Raw genomic sequence first — 16856 nt, forward strand, 5'->3', positions numbered from 1 at the left:
CCCCGATGCCCTGGCCTTGGCTGGGCGTGCAGCGGGCAGGGGACGCCCCTCTCCAGGGGGCGAGGGAGGAGGACGGCCGTGCCCCGGGGTGACCGCGGCTGCCCCCCAGATCCGCGGGACCCTGAAGAGCTGGACGAAGCTGTGGTGCGTGCTGAAGCCGGGCGCGCTGCTCCTCTACAAGAAGCCGCAGGTGGGCCAGTGGGTGGGCACCGTGCTGCTGCACTGCTGCCAGCTCATGGAGCGGCCCTCCAAGAAGGACGGCTTCTGCTTCAAACTCTTCCACCCGCTCGACCAGTCCGTGTGGGCCGTGAAGGTATGGCCGCCGGGCGGGGAGGAGCCCTGGGGGCGCCCGGAGCCGCACGGGGAGGGACCCGTGCCCCCGCCAGAGGGCAGCACGGGGCTGCAGGGCACGGGGCTGGGGTCCCCGCGTCCGTGCCCCCAGCCCAGACCGCACCCCTCGTCCCCCGGGGTGGGGGCAGGTCGGTAGATGGCAGCCGGCACCCCGTGGAAGCTGGGCTTCCGAGAATCGGCCGAGCTTCGGAGCAGACGCGGGCACGGGGCGCGAGCGCTGCGGCACCCCGATGCAGCTTGTTGAAGATGGCCCCAGTCCCGTGCCCCTCCGCCTGCCGCGTCCCCTCGGGGGACGCTGAGCGGTCCTGGCCGCCTCAGATGGGAAGGGGGAAGTGGGGGGGTGATGCTGTGCCTCCGCCTCCCTCGCTCCCTCCCAGACCCCGGGGCGTCAGGGCCAGGGTCTGCCTGTGCAGCTGGCGCCCGACCTCTGCCCCCACAGGGCCCCAAGGGCGAGAGCGTGGGCTCCATCACCCAGCCCCTCCCCAGCAGTTACCTGATCTTCAGAGCCGCCTCGGAGTCGGACGGTGAGCGCCCCCCCACCGCGGGGCTCCCGGGGGGCCCTGCCCCAGCCAGGTGCAGGTGGCCCCAGTTCAGGCCGTCCCTCCTCCGCCGCCAGGGAGCAGGACCCAGCCTGAGGCCAGGGCCAGGCCGGCTGCCGCTGAGCCTTGGTGATCAGCAGCACCGGTTGCTGCAATGTCAGGGGATCCAGAGGCCACTGCCGGGCGTGGCCATGCGCCAGGGACCCCCAGAGCAGAGGCACCGGGGATCGGGGCCTGCATCACCCCCACCCCCCGCAGCAGCTCCGTAGGTAGTTCTCCCTCTAGTGGCCGCTCCTGGTAACTGCAGCTGCCCCACCTCCCTCCGAGACCCCCCTGCTGGCGCCTCCCAGAGCAGCCAGGGGGGCAAAGGGCTCCCGTCCTGGCCACAGTCCGTGGTGGGCAGGGCCCTCCCTAAGGCACCCCACTGGGGCCCAGCCCCTCTGGGCTTTGAGTCTCAGGTGGTGCCGCATCGCCGCCTGGTGGTCGAATGTCACATCCTCGCTTCCCTCTCCAGCTGCCCTGAGCCCCTCCAGTATCAGTCCTGCCCCCCACTCCCGGAGCCAACAGGGCAGCCCTGCCCTCCTGAGCCTGCAAACGGGGAGGGGACATGGGCCGTGAGTGGTCACACAAGGCAGACTGGGCTGATGCCTGAACCCAGTGCCTGCTGGCCTGGGGCAACAGGGAGGAAGGGTGGCTGGCAAGACCCCAGTGTCCCCAGGGTCCCCCACTGTGTGAGTCCAGGAGTCCAGAGCAGGAGCTGCAGGCAGCCAGCTCTGTCCGCTGCCCCCGCCCCCTGCGTCCCCGCAGCCCCCAGCTCCTCCCCCACCCTCTAGGCTGGCAGGAGCCCTCTCCCCTCCACCTGCAGGCCCCTGAGGGTGGGAGGCAGGCTCTGAGCGGTGATCTTGGTGGGGGTCATTAGCTGTCCTCGTGGTCACCCCAGCATCCCATGAGGCCGGCTCAGGCCTGTGCACCATGGCCTGGGTCTCCCAGGATTCCTGCTGCCCCCACCACACACAAGGCCAAGAGCTGGGGGGATTTCTAGAAGGAGGGGCTCTCCCTGGCTGGGGAGCGGGGGACAGGGCCAGCATCGGGGTTGGCTCGGGCTGGGGTGATGGGTTCCCGAGGGGGCTTCCTGGCTGAGAAGGAAGGCGAGGGCTCCTTGGACAGGGGAGGTTGGGGTGAAGGGGAGCACTCGCAGCCCCGGGGTGGGGGTGCTGCCGCTCTCCTGAGGGGGAGGGGAGGGGCGGAGCTCACCCTGGCCCCTCCCCCAGGCCGCTGCTGGCTGGACGCCCTGGAGCTGGCGCTGCGCTGCTGTAGCCTCCTGCGCCTGGGTGCCTGCAGACAGGGCCGTGACGGGGAGCCCGGGTCCTCGCCCGACGCCTCGCCCGCCTCGGCCGCCGGCCACCCCGAGCGGCACCTGTTCCCGTGAGTGCAGGGCGGGAGCGGGTGGGGCTCAGCCCCGGGGGAGCTCTGGGCCTGGAGCCTCTCTCTGTTTCTCCATCTGCAAAATGGGCCTGGTTGCGTGACCCGCCCACGGGGGGGGGGGTGTTGGACCCCGGGGGGCTGGCACCCACGGGCTCTCCCCCCTCCCAGACTGAACGGGGCCGCCTTGGAGACCCGCCTGGAGAGTGACGCCTTGTCAGACAAGTGGGAGAGAGAGGACGGCGAGGAGTCGGACGCCGACGCCCAGGACCACAGCCGCAGGACCAACGGGAGCGGGAGCGACCAGTCAGAGCCCCCGGGGGGCCCAGTGCTCCGAGGGACCACCTACCTGGAGCAGGCCCATGAGGAGCTTGGCGAGGTGGGTGCCCAGCTGGCGTGGGGGTGGGAGGGCTGGGGTGCAGTGATGGGCGGTGTGGGGTGGGGTGGAGGCCTTGACCCTGTCTGGGGGTAGGCGCTGAGCTGAGCAGCGCGCAGACGCGGCACACACCGGCTGGGACAGACCTGGGCCCTGGGCAGTCCCGTCCCACGCCCTAGGCTGCTGCAGGCACCAGGACTCAGCCGGGCCGGAGGCCGCGGAGCCACCGCGACTCCCAGCAGAGCCGTGGAGTCGCCCGGTCCCGGGGGCAGCCAGGGCTGGGCCGGCCCCTGCCAGCAGCACCCAGCGGGCCTCCCTCCTGGCCGTCCCTGGCCAGCACTGTGACCCTTTTTGAGATCATTCCGCCCACTTGCTCGTTGGTGTCGGAGGGAGACCCCAGGCCCGGGCAGGAGCGGGGGCCGCGGGGAAGCCCTGTCCAGTCCCAGATGCAAGCCCTGAGGGTTTCTTCTCCAAGAGAGCTCAGGCCCCCCGGAGGGGACGGTGGCCGTGGCTGCCCACGCGTGTTCTCCCTGGCCGTGGCCGCCCACGCGTGTTCTCCCCTGCAGCCGTGTCGCGCTGCATCCCTGTCCCCCAGCATCGTGGTGAAAAACATAGAAGCGATGAGAAATTCTAAAGCCGTCCCCTAACGGGAGCCGGGCGGCCGTGCGGGTCATGGGGCCCTGGACGGGGGCGAGAGGCCAGGCTGGCGGGGGCGGGGCGCGGGCGCGGGCGTGACGCGTGGCCCTGCGCAGCTGGGCGCGGCGTCGCAGGTGGAGGCGGTGTCGCAGGAGAGCAGGGGCCTGCTGTGGCTGCTGCTGCGGCAGCTGCGGCCCGGCATGGACCTGGCCCACGTGGCGCTGCCCACCTTCGTGCTCGAGCCGCGCTCCTTCCTCAGCAAGCTCTCGGACCACTACTACCACGCCGACCTGCTGTCCAGGTGCGCGGCCAGGCTGCGGGCTGGGGAGGGCTGAGTGCCTGCGCGGGGCGGCTGCAGGGCTGGAAGGGGGCCAGGCGGGGCGGGGGGCCTGGTGAGGGTGGCTGCAGGGCTGGAAGGGGGCCAGGCGGGGCGGGGGGCCGGGTGAGGGTGGGAGGGTCGCTGGAAGGGGGCCAGGCGGGGCGGGGGGCCGGGTGAGGGTGGGAGGGTCGCTGGAAGGGGGCGAGGCGGGGCGGGGGGGCCGGGTGAGGGCGGGAGGGTCCAGGGGTCTTCCTGGAGGCGGGGGTGCCCTGGCACTCGGTGGCCAGGGGGAGTCCGCCCGCTTCCGGGCTGCCTGGGCAGGACGGGGCTGGGGGCCGGAGCCCGGGGGCGGGCAGAGGAGCGGCGGGGGTGTGGCCGGGCCGAGCCTGAGCTGACGGCGCCCGCAGGGCCGCGCGGGAGGACGACGCCTACGGCCGCATGCGGCTGGTGCTGCGGTGGTACCTGTCCGGCTTCTACAAAAAGCCCAAGGTGAACAGCGGCCTCCGGGTCTCACTCAGCCCTCGTCCCCTGCACCTGCCCCAGGTCCCCGGGTGCCCACACCCCATGGCCTTGAAGGGTGCCAGCCCCCAGGAGTGAGGCTCCCCGGACACCCACGGGGATCCCAGTTCCTGGAAGGGCCCAAGCTGGACCCTCTGTCCACTCCAAGAAACCCTGCCCCCCCCCCCGGGTCGTGTTACATGGGGGCTGTGACCTGGGGCCTGCGGCTTCAGACTCTCCAGTCCTGGAACCCCTTCTTGCGCCTTCACGCCGGGACCCAACCCCCCGGCTGGGGTTGCAGTGCAGGGGGAGGGGCTGCAGCTCTGCCCCTCCCCTGACCTCACCAGGAGTCCCGGGAACCCAGTTTGTAAACTGTGACACTGGGTCACCTCTTCCTTGTGCACGAGGGGTGGGGGGCGGACTCCGAGCTGCGATGGGGGCGGAGCCTGACTCCGGGGCGGACAGATGTCCCTGGAGAACGCAAGCCGGGCAAAAGCGGGCACTGCCCCCTACCCAGAGAGCAGGGCCGCGGGCAGCGCGCCCACACCGTGCCTGGCGCACCTGCCCCGCAGCCCTGCCCGGCTCCTGCGACGGTGTCTGTCGCCACCTGCAGGGAATCAAGAAGCCCTACAACCCCGTGCTGGGGGAGACCTTCCGCTGCTGCTGGTTCCACCCCGAGACTGAGAGCCACACCTTCTACCTGGCAGAGCAGGCAGGGCCTCCGCGGGACCCCAGGGGCGGGCGCTGGCAACCGTGGGGGCGGGCGCTGGGCTCCCTGTGGAGGGGGCGCTGGGGTCCCTGTGGAGGGGGCACTGGGCTCCCTGGGGGCGGGCGCTGGGGTCCCTGCAGGAGGGGGTGCTGGGGTCCCTGTGGAGGGGGCGCTGGGCTCCCTGGGGGCGGGCACTGGGGTCCCTGCAGGAGGGGGCGCTGGGGTCCCTGGGGGCGGGCGCTGGGCCTGCTGGGGTCCCTGCAGGAGGGGGTGCTGGGGTCCCTGGGGGTGGGACACTGGGGTCCCTGGGGGCGGGTGCTGGGCGCCCGGGGAGCGGGGTGCTGGGGTCTCTGGGGGTGGGACACTGGGATTCCTGGGGGCAGGCGTTGGGGTCCCTGGGGGCGGGGCGCTGGGCCTGCCAGGCTCCGTGTGAGACAGGGGGGGCGGGGCACTGGGCCTGCTGGGCGCCATGGGGGCGGGTGCTGGCAGCCATGGGGCAAGTGTGACCCTGGGTGCAGGGCTCTTGGGGGCCCTCATCCCGCTCTCAGGAAGGGGCGGGACCTGGCTGCGGCCCATGGGGACACTCTCAGAGGTGCGGCCACTTGTCACCGTGGCTGTGGCAGCACCAAGTGTTGGGGGGGCAGGGCCGATCCCTGGGGGGGCCCGTTCGTACGGCCAATGCCAGAGCTGTCCCTCGGCCCGCAGGTGTCGCACCGCCCCCCGGTGTCCGCGTTCCACGTGAGCAACCGCAAGGACGGCTTCTGCCTCAGCGGCAGCGTCACAGCCCGGTCCCGGTTCTACGGTGAGTGCCAGAGGCGGCCCGGTCCCGGGTCTACGGTGAGTGCCAGAGGTGGGCAAGGGGGCCCCAGGAACAGTGGACGCCAAGACCTGCAGGGCTGGCCATGTGCCCGGCCCTTCCACTCTGTGTGGTCAGAGCCCGCCAGGGGAGCAGTGCAGAGCTGCACTGTCCAGGTAGCGGCCACCGGCCCGGGGACACGCGGGCAGGCCCTGGCTTCAGGAGCCGGGGCCTGGGCTGGACAGCCTGGTGGGGAGCGTCCGCGGCCAGCCCTTGGGCGGCTCTCTCTGAGGCATCAGTCTCTACTTTTGCCGCCTGGTGTGGCTTGGTCGCCGCTGCCCGCTGCCGGGTGCCAGGTGCCTTGTGCGCTGTGGCAGTGGAGCTCCCTTCATGGCCCAGCCCTGGGCTGTTTGAAACCCAAGAGGCCTTGGGCTGGTCCCAGGCATCCGGAACCCCTGGTTCAGTGGCCGTGAGCCCCGTGGCAGGTGGCAGGTGGCCGGCGTCTGAGGACAGTAACTGTGCCCACTGCACAGGGTCCCCATGGGCTATGAAGCTGTCTACCACAGCCACACGGCAGGAGGCGCCCGGCTCTCCCGGGGACCCCATGATGGGTGGGGCCCCAGGTGCTCGGGCTCTGTCCACACTCACTGCCCCACCCCCTGCCCCCGCAGGCAACTCCCTGTCAGCTCTGCTGGACGGCAAGGCCACGCTCACCTTCCCGAGCCGGGCGGAGGACTACACCCTCACCATGCCCTACGCCCACTGCAAAGGTGAGAGGCCCCGGGGACGCGGCTGCGCCAGCTGGCTCCAGGCCGGCACTCAGCGGCGACTGTCGGGGTCAGAGTCCCCAGAGACAGCTGGCCAGTTCTTCCCCTTTGTGCCCTGTGACGCCTCTGGCTTCCCCGAGGCTGCCACCTGCCTTTCCCCACGGCTACCGTGAGGTCTTCTCTTTGATGCTGCAGGTTTGGGTTTATTTATTTGGAAGACAGAGTTACAGAGAGGCAGAGAGAGAGAGAGAGAGAGGGAGGGAGGTCTTCCATCTGCTGGTTCACTCCCTAGATGGATGCAACAGCCAGGGCTGGGCCAATCCGAAGCCAGGAGCCAGGAGCTTCTTCTGGGTCTCTCGTGTGGGTGCAGGGGCCCTAGCACTTGGGCCATCTTCCACTGCCCTCCCAGGGGCATTAGCAGGGAGCTGGATGGGAAGTGGAGCAGCAGGGACTCAAACCGGCACCGTATGGGACGCCGGCTCTGCAGGCGGCGGCTTTACCCGCTGCCCACAGCGCTGCCGCCCCCGCATCCTGTGCAGCCCCAGCCCGCACCCCGCCCTGGCGCAGCGAGGTTCTGGCTGCTTCCTCCGACCCCGCCGTGCTCTCCCAGCTGATGCACTGGCAGGAAGCCCCAGCCACGTCACGCGTGCTTGCAAACTTCCTGTGAAAGTGACCCTGCCGTCACGTCAGAGAGATCAAGGCAGGCTTTTCCCTTCGCATCATCGGGAACGCGGGCGGCATCCCGAGCTCCCTGGCCGCTGTGCTTGGTGGGCGGTTCCTCCCCTGCGCCCCTGACCGGCCCCCTGCCCCCAAGGCATCCCAGCTGGCTCCAGCCTCCACTCTCGGTCTGTCACCTCCACCATCAGAGGTGTGCCAGGGTTGCAGGGCCGCGTCCTGTCCCAGCCCCGCAAAGCTGGCCTTGCTCTGCGCCTGTGGGCAGGGGGCAGCTTCCGTGGCTTGGGACTCCCCCCCACCCCTGGTTGTTATCCTGACCGATACTCGGGCTGCCCCCATCGGCCTCCGGGGGCCATCGCTGGCCCCTGGTCCACATCACACCTCGGGAGCCTGGCGAGCTTCCCGCCCCGTGAGCACCTGGCTGTGTCTCATCCGTTTCCTGGGGAGGGGGGAGCCGGGAGCCATGACCTGGGGGGCAATTCTGTGCCTTTCTCTTCCGGGCGTTTGTTACTGCGATTGCTGTGTAGCATGAAATTGGCTACGGTGACCGCTGGCAGGTGTCCCGCGGTGGGTGCAGCTCCACTGCCGGCTCCAGCCTGTTCCCTGTGCCAGTGGCCCGGCCGTTGTCTCAGGGCTTCCCGGCGAGCTCAACGCTGGAATCTTGCTGGTTCAATTCAAATAAACCTCCTGGGTGCACACGTTCGTGTCCGGCCCGGTTCCGGGTGGCAGAACATCCCTGTTCCGAATTCTCTGCCCCGACACCGAAAGCCAGTTTTTCTTCTTCTTTTTTTTTTTTTTTTAACAGGTAGAGTTAGACAGTGAGAGAGAGAGAGAGACAGAGAGAAAGGTCTTCCTTCCATTGGTTTACCCCCCAAATGGCCGCTACGGCCGGCGCACTGCACTGATCCGAAGCCAGGAGCCAGGTGCTTCTCCTGGTCTCCCATGGGGTGCAGGGCCCAAGCACCTGGGCCATCCTCCACTGCACTCCCGGGCCACAGCAGAGAGCTGGCCTGGAAGAGGGGCAACCGGGACAGAATCCGGTGCCCCAACCGGAACTAGAACCCGGTGTGCCGGCGCCACAAGGCGGATGATTAGCCTAGTGAGCCACGCCGCCGGCCCTCTCTATCTCTTCTTTTTCCTTTATTTGAAAGGCAGAGAGTCACAGAAAGAGGGACAGACAGACAGACAGAGATCTTCTATCCTCTGGCCCCCTCCCCAAGCGCTCGCAACAGCCTGGGCTGAGCCAGGCCGAAGCCAGGAGCCCCAGACCACTCCAGATCTGCCATGCGGGTGGCAGGGACCGGCGCCATCACGTGCACCTCCCGGAGTGCCCATGAGCAGGAAGCGGGCCGGAGTGGAGCTGGGACTTGAGCCAGGCACCCCCAGCGGGGTGCAGGCGCCCCAGGCAGATCTTGGCCACGGAGCCAAGGCCTGCCGCGCCCCAAGGCCCACTTTGCTCGGCACCACTATGGTCACTTTTCTGTCTTAGCCCAGGTCACCCCCGTGGCAGTCCCAGGACAACAGCCAGCCCTGCCGGCCACAGGCCAGCAAATCACTCAGGCGGAGACGCATGTTTGCGATCGTCCTCGTCCTCTGTCCCACGGGGTCTCAAAGGCACCAGAGCGGCTCCCTGAGAGGGCGGCAGCTGGTGCCCAGCGCGGGCTGCTTGTTTCACTTGACTTTTTTAAAGATGTATTTTATTTATTTGAAAGACAAAGTTACAGAGAGAGGTAGAGACAGAGACAGAGAGAAGTCTTCCATCCGCTGGTTCACTCCCCAAATGGCCGCAACGGCCAGAGCTGCACTGATCTGAAGCCAGGAGCCAGGAGCTTCTTCCAGGTCTCCCACGTGGGTGCAGGGGACCAAGGACTCAGGCCATTTTCCACTGCTTTCCCAGAGCAGTGGAGCAGAGAGCTGGATAGAAGAGGAGCAGCCGGGACTCGAACCGGTGTCCATATGGGATGCCGGCACTTCAGGCCAGGACTTCAATCCACTGCACCACAGTGTCGGCCCCTTTACTTGGCTTTTGATTTCTAGGAGTTGCTTTGCTTAGAGCGAGCGAGAGAGCAAGTGAGAGAGAGAGAGCTCCTATCCACGCATGCCCACAGTGTCCAGGGCTGGACCAGGGTCAAATCAGGGATTCGGGACCCCAACCCGGGTCTCCCCCATGGGGAACTTCAGCTGAGCGCCTGCTGCCTACCAGAGCCAGGCATACACTAGGCGCTCTGATGCGGGTCCTGCGGCCCTAACCGGTGCCGTGACCACAAGGCTACAGGCTCAACCTGCCCTTCACACTAACACGTTTACCTGCTTCCAAATCCGAGCCACAAAGCAAGATGCAAAGGAGTCCTGCAGCCTCAGAGGGAGGGCGCCGGGCCCTGGCACTGGGGCTGCGGGTTCACGTCCCGGTGTAGCCCAGGAGTCCTGCAGCCTCAGAGGGAGGGCGCCGGGACCCTGGCGCTGGGCTGCGGGTTCAGGTCCTGGGGCTGGGAAGCCACCAGTCCCTAGGAACAGGTGGATGGGGTGGATGGAGTGTTTGGAGCTGTCACTGTCGAAATGGCTGCTCTTTTTTTAAGAGACAGCCAGTGGCACCGCTTACCCACGGGCTGCGTCTTCCAGAGACGCGTGACCCCATGGACAGCAGCGCAGCCTGCACCTGCCATGCCAGGAGGCTTAGCTCAGAAGTCAGGCACAGTGCAAGATACGCGACATCGACAGAGCGGACTGATGCTAGCAAAATACTGTGCTGAGCATGGCGGGAGTGTTCTCGGTCCCCGGGTGCTCTGTGTTTCTGGGTGACTGGGACTGCGCGGGGAGACTGCTGCGCCCCACTTACAGTTCGTGTGTTTTAGAGCGGAGATGCTTTGAGTATCCTGGGGGTGGGGTGGGGGCGGTGGTGCCAGTGCTGTAACTGGATCAGAGTAAGCCCTGCCAGTGGCCGCAAATACAAGATTCCTAGGTTCCTGCGTTCATGGATACAAAGTTGCATTAACTCGGTGTACCGTTTTGCTCTGTCTCAGGTCTCCCGGCTCTGCCCCTCCCTGCTCTGCCGAGTCGCCTGCCGGAGAGGAGGTGGCACCTGAGGCCAGGGATGGATGTGATGTGTCCCAGGGGCCAAGGGGCCTCTGGGAGTCTGGGACAGGGTTCCTGGAGGCACTCACTCAGCAAACGGAGCATTGGAGCGTTGGGTGGGGGGGCTCCCAGACCCGAGTGAGGCCCCATTGTGGACGGAGTTCCCGATCCTGGGGGCTGGTCCTCAGGCTCGTCCCGGGAGCCGTCCCCGTGCCGGCCATGCTCCCCGTCAGCCTCCTCCCCATCTCCGGCTCTGACACGGCCGACCCCTCCCCCACCTGTGTTTCAGGAATCCTGTATGGCACCATGACCATGGAGCTGGGCGGGAGAGTGACCATCAGGTGTGAGAAGAACAGCTTGCAGGCCGAGCTGGAGTTCAAGCTCAAGGTGGCCCTGGACGAGCCCGGAGGGGGCAGGGCAGGGAGCGTGGGTGGGGAGCGCCCAAGCAGGTGCATGTGAGGCCTGCAGACAGGGGCCCGGGGCGGGAAAGTAGACAGGACAGTGGAAGCCCCTTCCCCACAGCGAGACCCCCAGCCTGAGACCAGCAGAGGCATGGGGAGAACTGAGGATCTGCCTGAGGGGGCCCTGTAACCGGGGGTCACCTCGGGGACCCCCTCACCGGCGCCCCCGTCCCTGCAGCCGTTCTTCGGGGGTAGCGCCAGCATTAACCAGATCTCGGGGACGATCACGCGTGGGACGGAAGTCCTGGCGACACTCAGCGGACACTGGGTACGGGGCTGCCCCCGGGGGCGGGGGGCCCTGGGGTCCGGGGCACCTTTGCCAGACCCCTGACCCCACTCGGCTCTGGGTAGGACCGGGACGTGTTCATCCAGGAGGCAGGGAGCGGCGGCACCGAGCTATTCTGGTCCCCGCTTGGGGAGTTCCGCGAGCGGCGGCTAAAGCTGCGCACGGTGCCACTGGAGGAGCAGACGGAGCTGGAGTCCGAGCGGTGAGGCCGCCCGGGGTGTGGGGCCTGGCCACAGCCTGGCGAGGGTGGCCCTGGCAGGGAGGCAGCCCTCGGGAGCCCTCATGGCGGGGGGTGGGTGCTGCTGGGAGGTGACCGTCAGCGCTTCCTGCTGGGCCGTGAGCTGGGAGCCTGCCTCCCGGGTGGGCCGCCGAGGCCGCGGCTCAGCGCGGGACCCTGGCCCGCAGGCTGTGGCAGCACGTCACCAGGGCCATCCGCGAGGGCGACCAGCACAGGGCCACGCAGGAGAAGTCGGCGCTGGAGGAGGCACAGCGGCAGCGCAGCCGCGAGCGCCAGCAAAGCCTCACAGCCTGGCTGCCCCAGCTCTTCCAGCAGGACCCGGTCACCCAGGAGTGGCGCTACCGGCACGAGGAGTGAGTGCGGGGGGCGGGGCCCCGGGCTGTGGGGTGGACCAGGAAGACCGCTTGGCCGGCCAAGCTCCCTGCCTGGACGAGAGAGTTCAAGGAGCGGAGGGGATCCGGTGGGCCCGTCCTCCCCAGCCGGCCCTCGCCGCAGGCCCTGCCTGAGGCCACGAGGGGGCAGCGGTCGCTCTCCCGAGGGGCACGGACACTGCCTCTGCCGACCGACGCCCTCTGCACCGTCCAGCCGCAGGCCCTGGGACCCTGCCAAGGACATAGCCCAGTACGAGCAAGACGGGATCCTGCACACCCTGCAGCGCGAGACCCTGGCGCGTGAGACCCCCTTCCTGGGCAGCCCAGGGCGCAGGCACCAGGTCAGCACTATTCCTTCCCACCAGGGCACAGCCCAGGCCCCACAGCAATAGGGCAACCCCACCCCCGCCTCGCAGCCCCTCCCCCGTGTCTCTTGTCCCATCATCCCATTCTACCCAAGCAGAAACCAAGGCCCAGCGTAGCCCTAGCAGGCAGCGCAGTGGCTGAAGGCAGGGCAGGATCCGGTGTCCTCTGTGGTGCCATGACCAAGGGTGCCACCAGGTGGCGCCAAACCACAGGCCCAGTGTCCCAGCCCGGCACCGGCCGGCCGCGCCCTGGGTCAGCAGTCTGCTACCAGTGAGGAAGGTGCTGAGGCCCAGACAGGGTGCGACCACCCCATCGCCTCCATCCAGCCCCAGGCCAGGGGCCTCATTCTCTGAGAGACCCCACCCCCGGGCCAGCAGCAGGGAGCAGGGCCCCAGGGTCCCGGGCGGCAGGTGTGGGTGGTCTCCTGGCGGCAGCTGCCCCACCTCCCCACAGAGGCCGGGCCCGGAGCGGCGTCTCCGCAAGGCCAGCGACCAGCCATCTGGCCACAGCCAGGTCACGGAGAGCAGCGGCTCGACGCCTGAGTCGTGCCCTGAGCTCTCGGATGAGGATGAGGACGGGGACTTGGCGCCTGGTGAGCCTCCTCGGGCCCAGCCTGCAGGGCAGCCGTTCAAGGGGAGAGGGCAGCGGGCCCAGGCTCCGGCCCCGTGTGCCCCCGCCTCGCCCCTGCCTCTGGACTGGGCGAGCTGTGCCGTGGCCACTGCTGTCTCCGAGCTTGCTGGCGGCCGGCTGAGCCTGGGAGCTGCTCTGGAGTTGCGCCCGGTGCCCCTCCACGCCTGCCTGTGGTTTCCTGTGGGAGGGGCGGGGCCCCGAGCCAGGTGCACCGCCCCGCTCATCTTCACTCCTCTCCACGTGCCTGGCGTCCCAGGCAGCAAGAGCCCGTGTCCCGGGTGCAGGAGGGCGGTGCAGCAGCTGCAGGCCCTGCACGAGGCCGTGCTGTCCATCCGGGGAGCCCAGCAGGAGCTGCACAGGTAGCTGGTGGGGCTGGCAGAGGGGGGTGGCTGCGGGCTGCCGAGACGTGTGCCAGGGACGGGCATGGGGGCAGGGGTGCTGTGCCAGGGACGGGCATGGGGGTGACAGGTGCTGTCCCAGGCACGGCGAAGAGGGGGACAGGCGCTGTCCCAGGCATGGGCACGGGGGGTGACAGGCGCTGTCCCAGGCACGGGCACAGGGGTGACAGGCGCTGTCCCAGGCACGGGCACAGGGGTGACAGGCGCTGTCCCAGGCACGGGCACAGGGGTGACAGGCGCTGTTCCAGGCATGGGCACAGGGGGACAGGCGCTGTCCCAGGCACGGGCACAGGGGTGACAGGCGCTGTCCCAGGCACGGGCATGGGGGGGACAGGCGCTGTCCCAGGCACGGGCATGGGGGGGACAGGCGCTATCCCAGGCACGGGCACGGGGGGGTGACAGGCGCTGTCCCAGGCACGGGTACAGGGGTGACAGGCGCTGTCCCAGGCACGGGCACAGGGGTGACAGGCGCTGTCCCAGGCACGGGCACGGGGGTGACAGGCGCTGTCCCAGGCACGGGGAAGAGGGGGACAGGCACTGTCCCAGGCACGGGGGGGTGACAGGCGCTGTCCCAGGCACGGGGAAGAGGGGGACAGGCACTGTCCCAGGCACAGGCACGGGGGGGTGACAGGCGCTGTCCCAGGCACGGGCACAGGGGTGACAGGCGCTGTCCCAGGCACGGGCATGGGGGAGGGGGACAGGCGCTGTCCCAGGCACGGGCACGGGGGGGGGGTGACAGGCGCTGTCCCAGGCACGGGCACGGGGGGGACAGGCGCTATCCCAGGCACGGGCACAGGGGTGACAGGCGCTGTCCCAGGCACGGGTACAGGGGTGACAGGCGCTGTCCCAGGCACGGGGAAGGGCCCAGCCCCCAGTGTGGCGATGAGGCTCCCTTCGTATGGGGTCTGCAGAGGGCAGAGCAGTGGGCGTCTGGGGCGGCCATGAGGCGTCCACTGCCCGGGCGGCTGAAATGTCAGCTGTTCCTCGCCTCCCGCCCCGGGGAGACCCAGGGGCCACAGGGCCGGCTGCTCCCGAGCCCAGGCTCCTGGACTGGCCGACGGCCGCTCCTCTGCCGCTTCTCACAAGGACGCGGCCCTGTGGGTCTGAGGCCGCCCCAGTGACCCGTCAACTCCATCACCTCCTTAAAGGCCCCAGCTCCCAGCTCAGGCCGGTCTCGGGTCAGGGCTTTAACACACGGTGCATTGGCCGGGGAGGGGGCGGGGGCGAGGACCCTCTTTGGCCATCCCAGGGGAAGGGGAGGGCTCCGGCTCCCCCAGGCCTGGCCCTCTGCGCCCACAGCGGGCCTGGCACCCCAGGGCAGCCGCCGCGCCAGCCCCAGCGCAGCCGCTGCCCTCTGCCTCTGCAGGCACCTGCTGGCCACGCTGAGCTCCACGGCGCGGCCCCGGCCGAGCCACCGCTCCTGGCTCCTGCTGTGCGTGTTCCTGGTGTGTCAGCTGCTCGTGAACTACGTTCTCAAGTGAGCTCTGGGGCCAGCGCGGCCTCGCGCGGGCTGACCCGAGCCTCGCCGCCGGGCACACTGCAGCCACCGAGCCGCCAGCGCTGTGTGCAGGGGAGCAGCCGGTGGCTCCTGCGAGCCCCGCCCGGCGCCGGCCTTAACGCTCCAGCCAAATGCAGCTTCCATTGTGGGCACGCCCTGGCCATCTCGCTTGCTCATTCCCGGGCCGGCCTCCACGTGCCGCAAGGGACCAGTGGATTGGGGGCTGGGGCACTTGCCAGGCCTCGGATGGCCACACCCCAGCAGCAGTGAGGGGAAGCTCTGGGGTGCAGGCCGGGAGCCCCCAGGCCTGGCACGGCCTGTGTCGTCAGGGTCGCCCTGGAGCGGCCTCAGGTGGATTCCGGGGGCCACGGCGGATGTGCCAGGGCCCGAGTTGCTGTGGTGCTGCTTGGACGTGAACCTGGCAGAGGTGGGCGCGGGAGCCCCAGACCCCGGCCCGCCTGCCCGGCGAGGTGGGCGCGGGAGCCCCAGACCCCGGCCCGCCTGCCCGGCGAGGTGGGCGCAGGAGCCCCAGACCCCGGCCCGCCTGCCCGGCGAGGTGGGCGCGGGAGCCCCAGACCCCGGCCCGCCTGCCCGGCGAGGTGGGCGCGGGAGCCCCAGACCCCGGCCCGCCTGCCCGGCGAGGTGGGTGCGGGAGCCCCAGACCCCGGCCTGCCTGCCCGGCGAGGTGGGCACGGGAGCGTGCCCGGGGGGCGGCTTCGCGGGCCCCAGCGCCCCCCCGCCAGGCCAGGGGACCCACGCTTGCCACTGTGCCCACGCCAAGGCCGTCTCGCATTTTCCACTTTTTTGAACAAACGTCACTGCAATACTTCAGCCAGGCTGCGGCCCGCGGAGCCCAGGCAGCCGGCCCCAGGCCCTGCACCAGTGCCGCTCCGTGTGGGCGTCCACACGGACGTATCCACACAGAGCCTTAAACGACGCCGTGGTGGCGCCATCTCCGTGTAACTCACCGGCCCACTCTGCGGCTTTGTACCCACGTTTCCGTCTCTCTCCTCCCCAGTTCCAGCACTGTCTGTGCTCCATGCCTGGAAATAAACAGACACACCTATTTTGTGCATTCTCTTCTTGGGGGGCTTCCCAGGGGAGTCTGGACGCCAGCCTGGGGCTGTCTGAGGTGGGGGAGGGTCCTGGGGGTGTGCAGACTGACTGGGACCGTGGGAAGGCGGCCTGCGTGTGCTGAGCCAGGAACCCGGTCAGTAGGCGGATGCGCCAGCTGCGGACCCCCCCCACCCACACTGCACACACGGGGCCTCCTGGCTCCCCTCCCCACCAGCCGCCAGACTTCTGGCCCCGCCTACCTGGAGTTCGCATCCAGTCCCGCAAGCCCACCTCAGGTGCCAATCACAAGTCCCCATCCTGTCACCCCACGTGGGCGCTGCTCCGCTTCCAGTCCAGCTCCTGCTAGTGCACCTGGGGAGACGCCGGAAGACGGCCAAGTGCTGGACCTGGCCGCCCACGCGGGAGACCGGCTGGAGCTCCAGGTTCCCGGCCGCCTCCCGAGCACCACGGCTGGCTTAAGCCGCCCCCCTGAGGTGGCTTTAACTTCCATCCTGGGGATTGCGGGTCCTGCCTGCGGAGCAGGGGCTCAGGTCAGCGGTGAAGGCGCCGGAGAGGCCGCACCTGGCGCTGCCGCGCACTCGGGCTCCTGATCCCAGAGCGCGGCAGGTGGGGGGAGGGCTCAGGCGGCTGAGTTCCTGCCCCCAGCCCGTGGGAGGCCTGGATTGCCTTCCTGACTCCGGGCCTCACACCCACCCCCGCCCCCCGGCTGCTGTGGGCATTTAAGGAGTGAACCAGCAAAAAGACACTCGCTCTCCCCCTGGATGAGTCAGCAAAATCCTGTGTGAGACTGGTTGTGGAGACACAACCGTGACGGACGTGTGCTGTGTCCTGGCCAAGTTCACGCACGTCAACTGCAGCTTTCCCGTGTGCAGCTCGGGGCTTCCAAGCGCCAGCGCCTCCATCCGTCAGCACCGGTCACATCGCCTTGACACCGGAGATTGGGGCCCCACGATATCCCCGTGTGCTTATCAATAAGTTCCCAGCACTAATAAGCCCGGTGGGTGCTTGCCTAATGTTCAGAGAAGAATTCTGAGCACCATCGATGAACGAGGCAGCCCGGGACATTTTAAGCTTTTATTCAGTGCGAAGGAGGCATGGCAGAGTGAGGGCTTTATCTACGAGGGGGAATCTGCTTCACAGCGAGCACCAGGAGCCAGCACGCGGAGGCGCATCCAGGCCGGAAAGCCTGGGGCGGTGGCCCGAAGGCCACGCACCCTGGAGGCGCAGGGCCGCAGCCAACCCCGCACTGGCAAAAGGCCAGGGGAAGGAGGGGGCACACCGCGTCCCAGGCTTTTAACCCACTTTCAAAGGGGAGTGGCTAATTAACCTGAGCAGCTGGGACTTGAACCTGTTAGGGAACCATTCACGGAG

The 16856-nt window shown here is 69.0% G+C and overlaps 1 protein-coding gene across 4 annotated transcripts in view; it reads left to right on the plus strand.

Annotated features, from left to right (window-relative positions):
- The window catches only part of OSBPL5 (oxysterol binding protein like 5), a 38648-nt gene extending 23174 nt beyond the window's left edge, over nucleotides 1–15474 (plus strand). For all 4 annotated transcript variants that reach the window (XM_070063518.1, XM_070063533.1, XM_070063542.1 and 1 more), the window contains exons 6-22: nucleotides 110–313; nucleotides 791–875; nucleotides 2162–2315; nucleotides 2484–2691; nucleotides 3441–3625; nucleotides 4051–4132; nucleotides 4755–4853; nucleotides 5556–5652; nucleotides 6318–6416; nucleotides 10450–10547; nucleotides 10800–10889; nucleotides 10973–11109; nucleotides 11313–11498; nucleotides 11731–11857; nucleotides 12336–12474; nucleotides 12769–12871; nucleotides 14277–15474. In XM_070063518.1, coding sequence (XP_069919619.1) covers nucleotides 110–313; nucleotides 791–875; nucleotides 2162–2315; nucleotides 2484–2691; nucleotides 3441–3625; nucleotides 4051–4132; nucleotides 4755–4853; nucleotides 5556–5652; nucleotides 6318–6416; nucleotides 10450–10547; nucleotides 10800–10889; nucleotides 10973–11109; nucleotides 11313–11498; nucleotides 11731–11857; nucleotides 12336–12474; nucleotides 12769–12871; nucleotides 14277–14391 — 2208 coding nt within the window. In that variant the 3' untranslated portion in view covers nucleotides 14392–15474. The remainder of the gene's footprint in view (nucleotides 1–109; nucleotides 314–790; nucleotides 876–2161; nucleotides 2316–2483; nucleotides 2692–3440; nucleotides 3626–4050; nucleotides 4133–4754; nucleotides 4854–5555; nucleotides 5653–6317; nucleotides 6417–10449; nucleotides 10548–10799; nucleotides 10890–10972; nucleotides 11110–11312; nucleotides 11499–11730; nucleotides 11858–12335; nucleotides 12475–12768; nucleotides 12872–14276) is intronic.
- The last annotated feature ends 1382 nt before the right edge of the window (nucleotides 15475–16856 follow it).

This window comes from Oryctolagus cuniculus, chromosome 1 (genome assembly GCF_964237555.1).
Source record: "Oryctolagus cuniculus chromosome 1, mOryCun1.1, whole genome shotgun sequence".
NCBI classification, from domain to species: Eukaryota; Metazoa; Chordata; class Mammalia; order Lagomorpha; family Leporidae; genus Oryctolagus; species Oryctolagus cuniculus.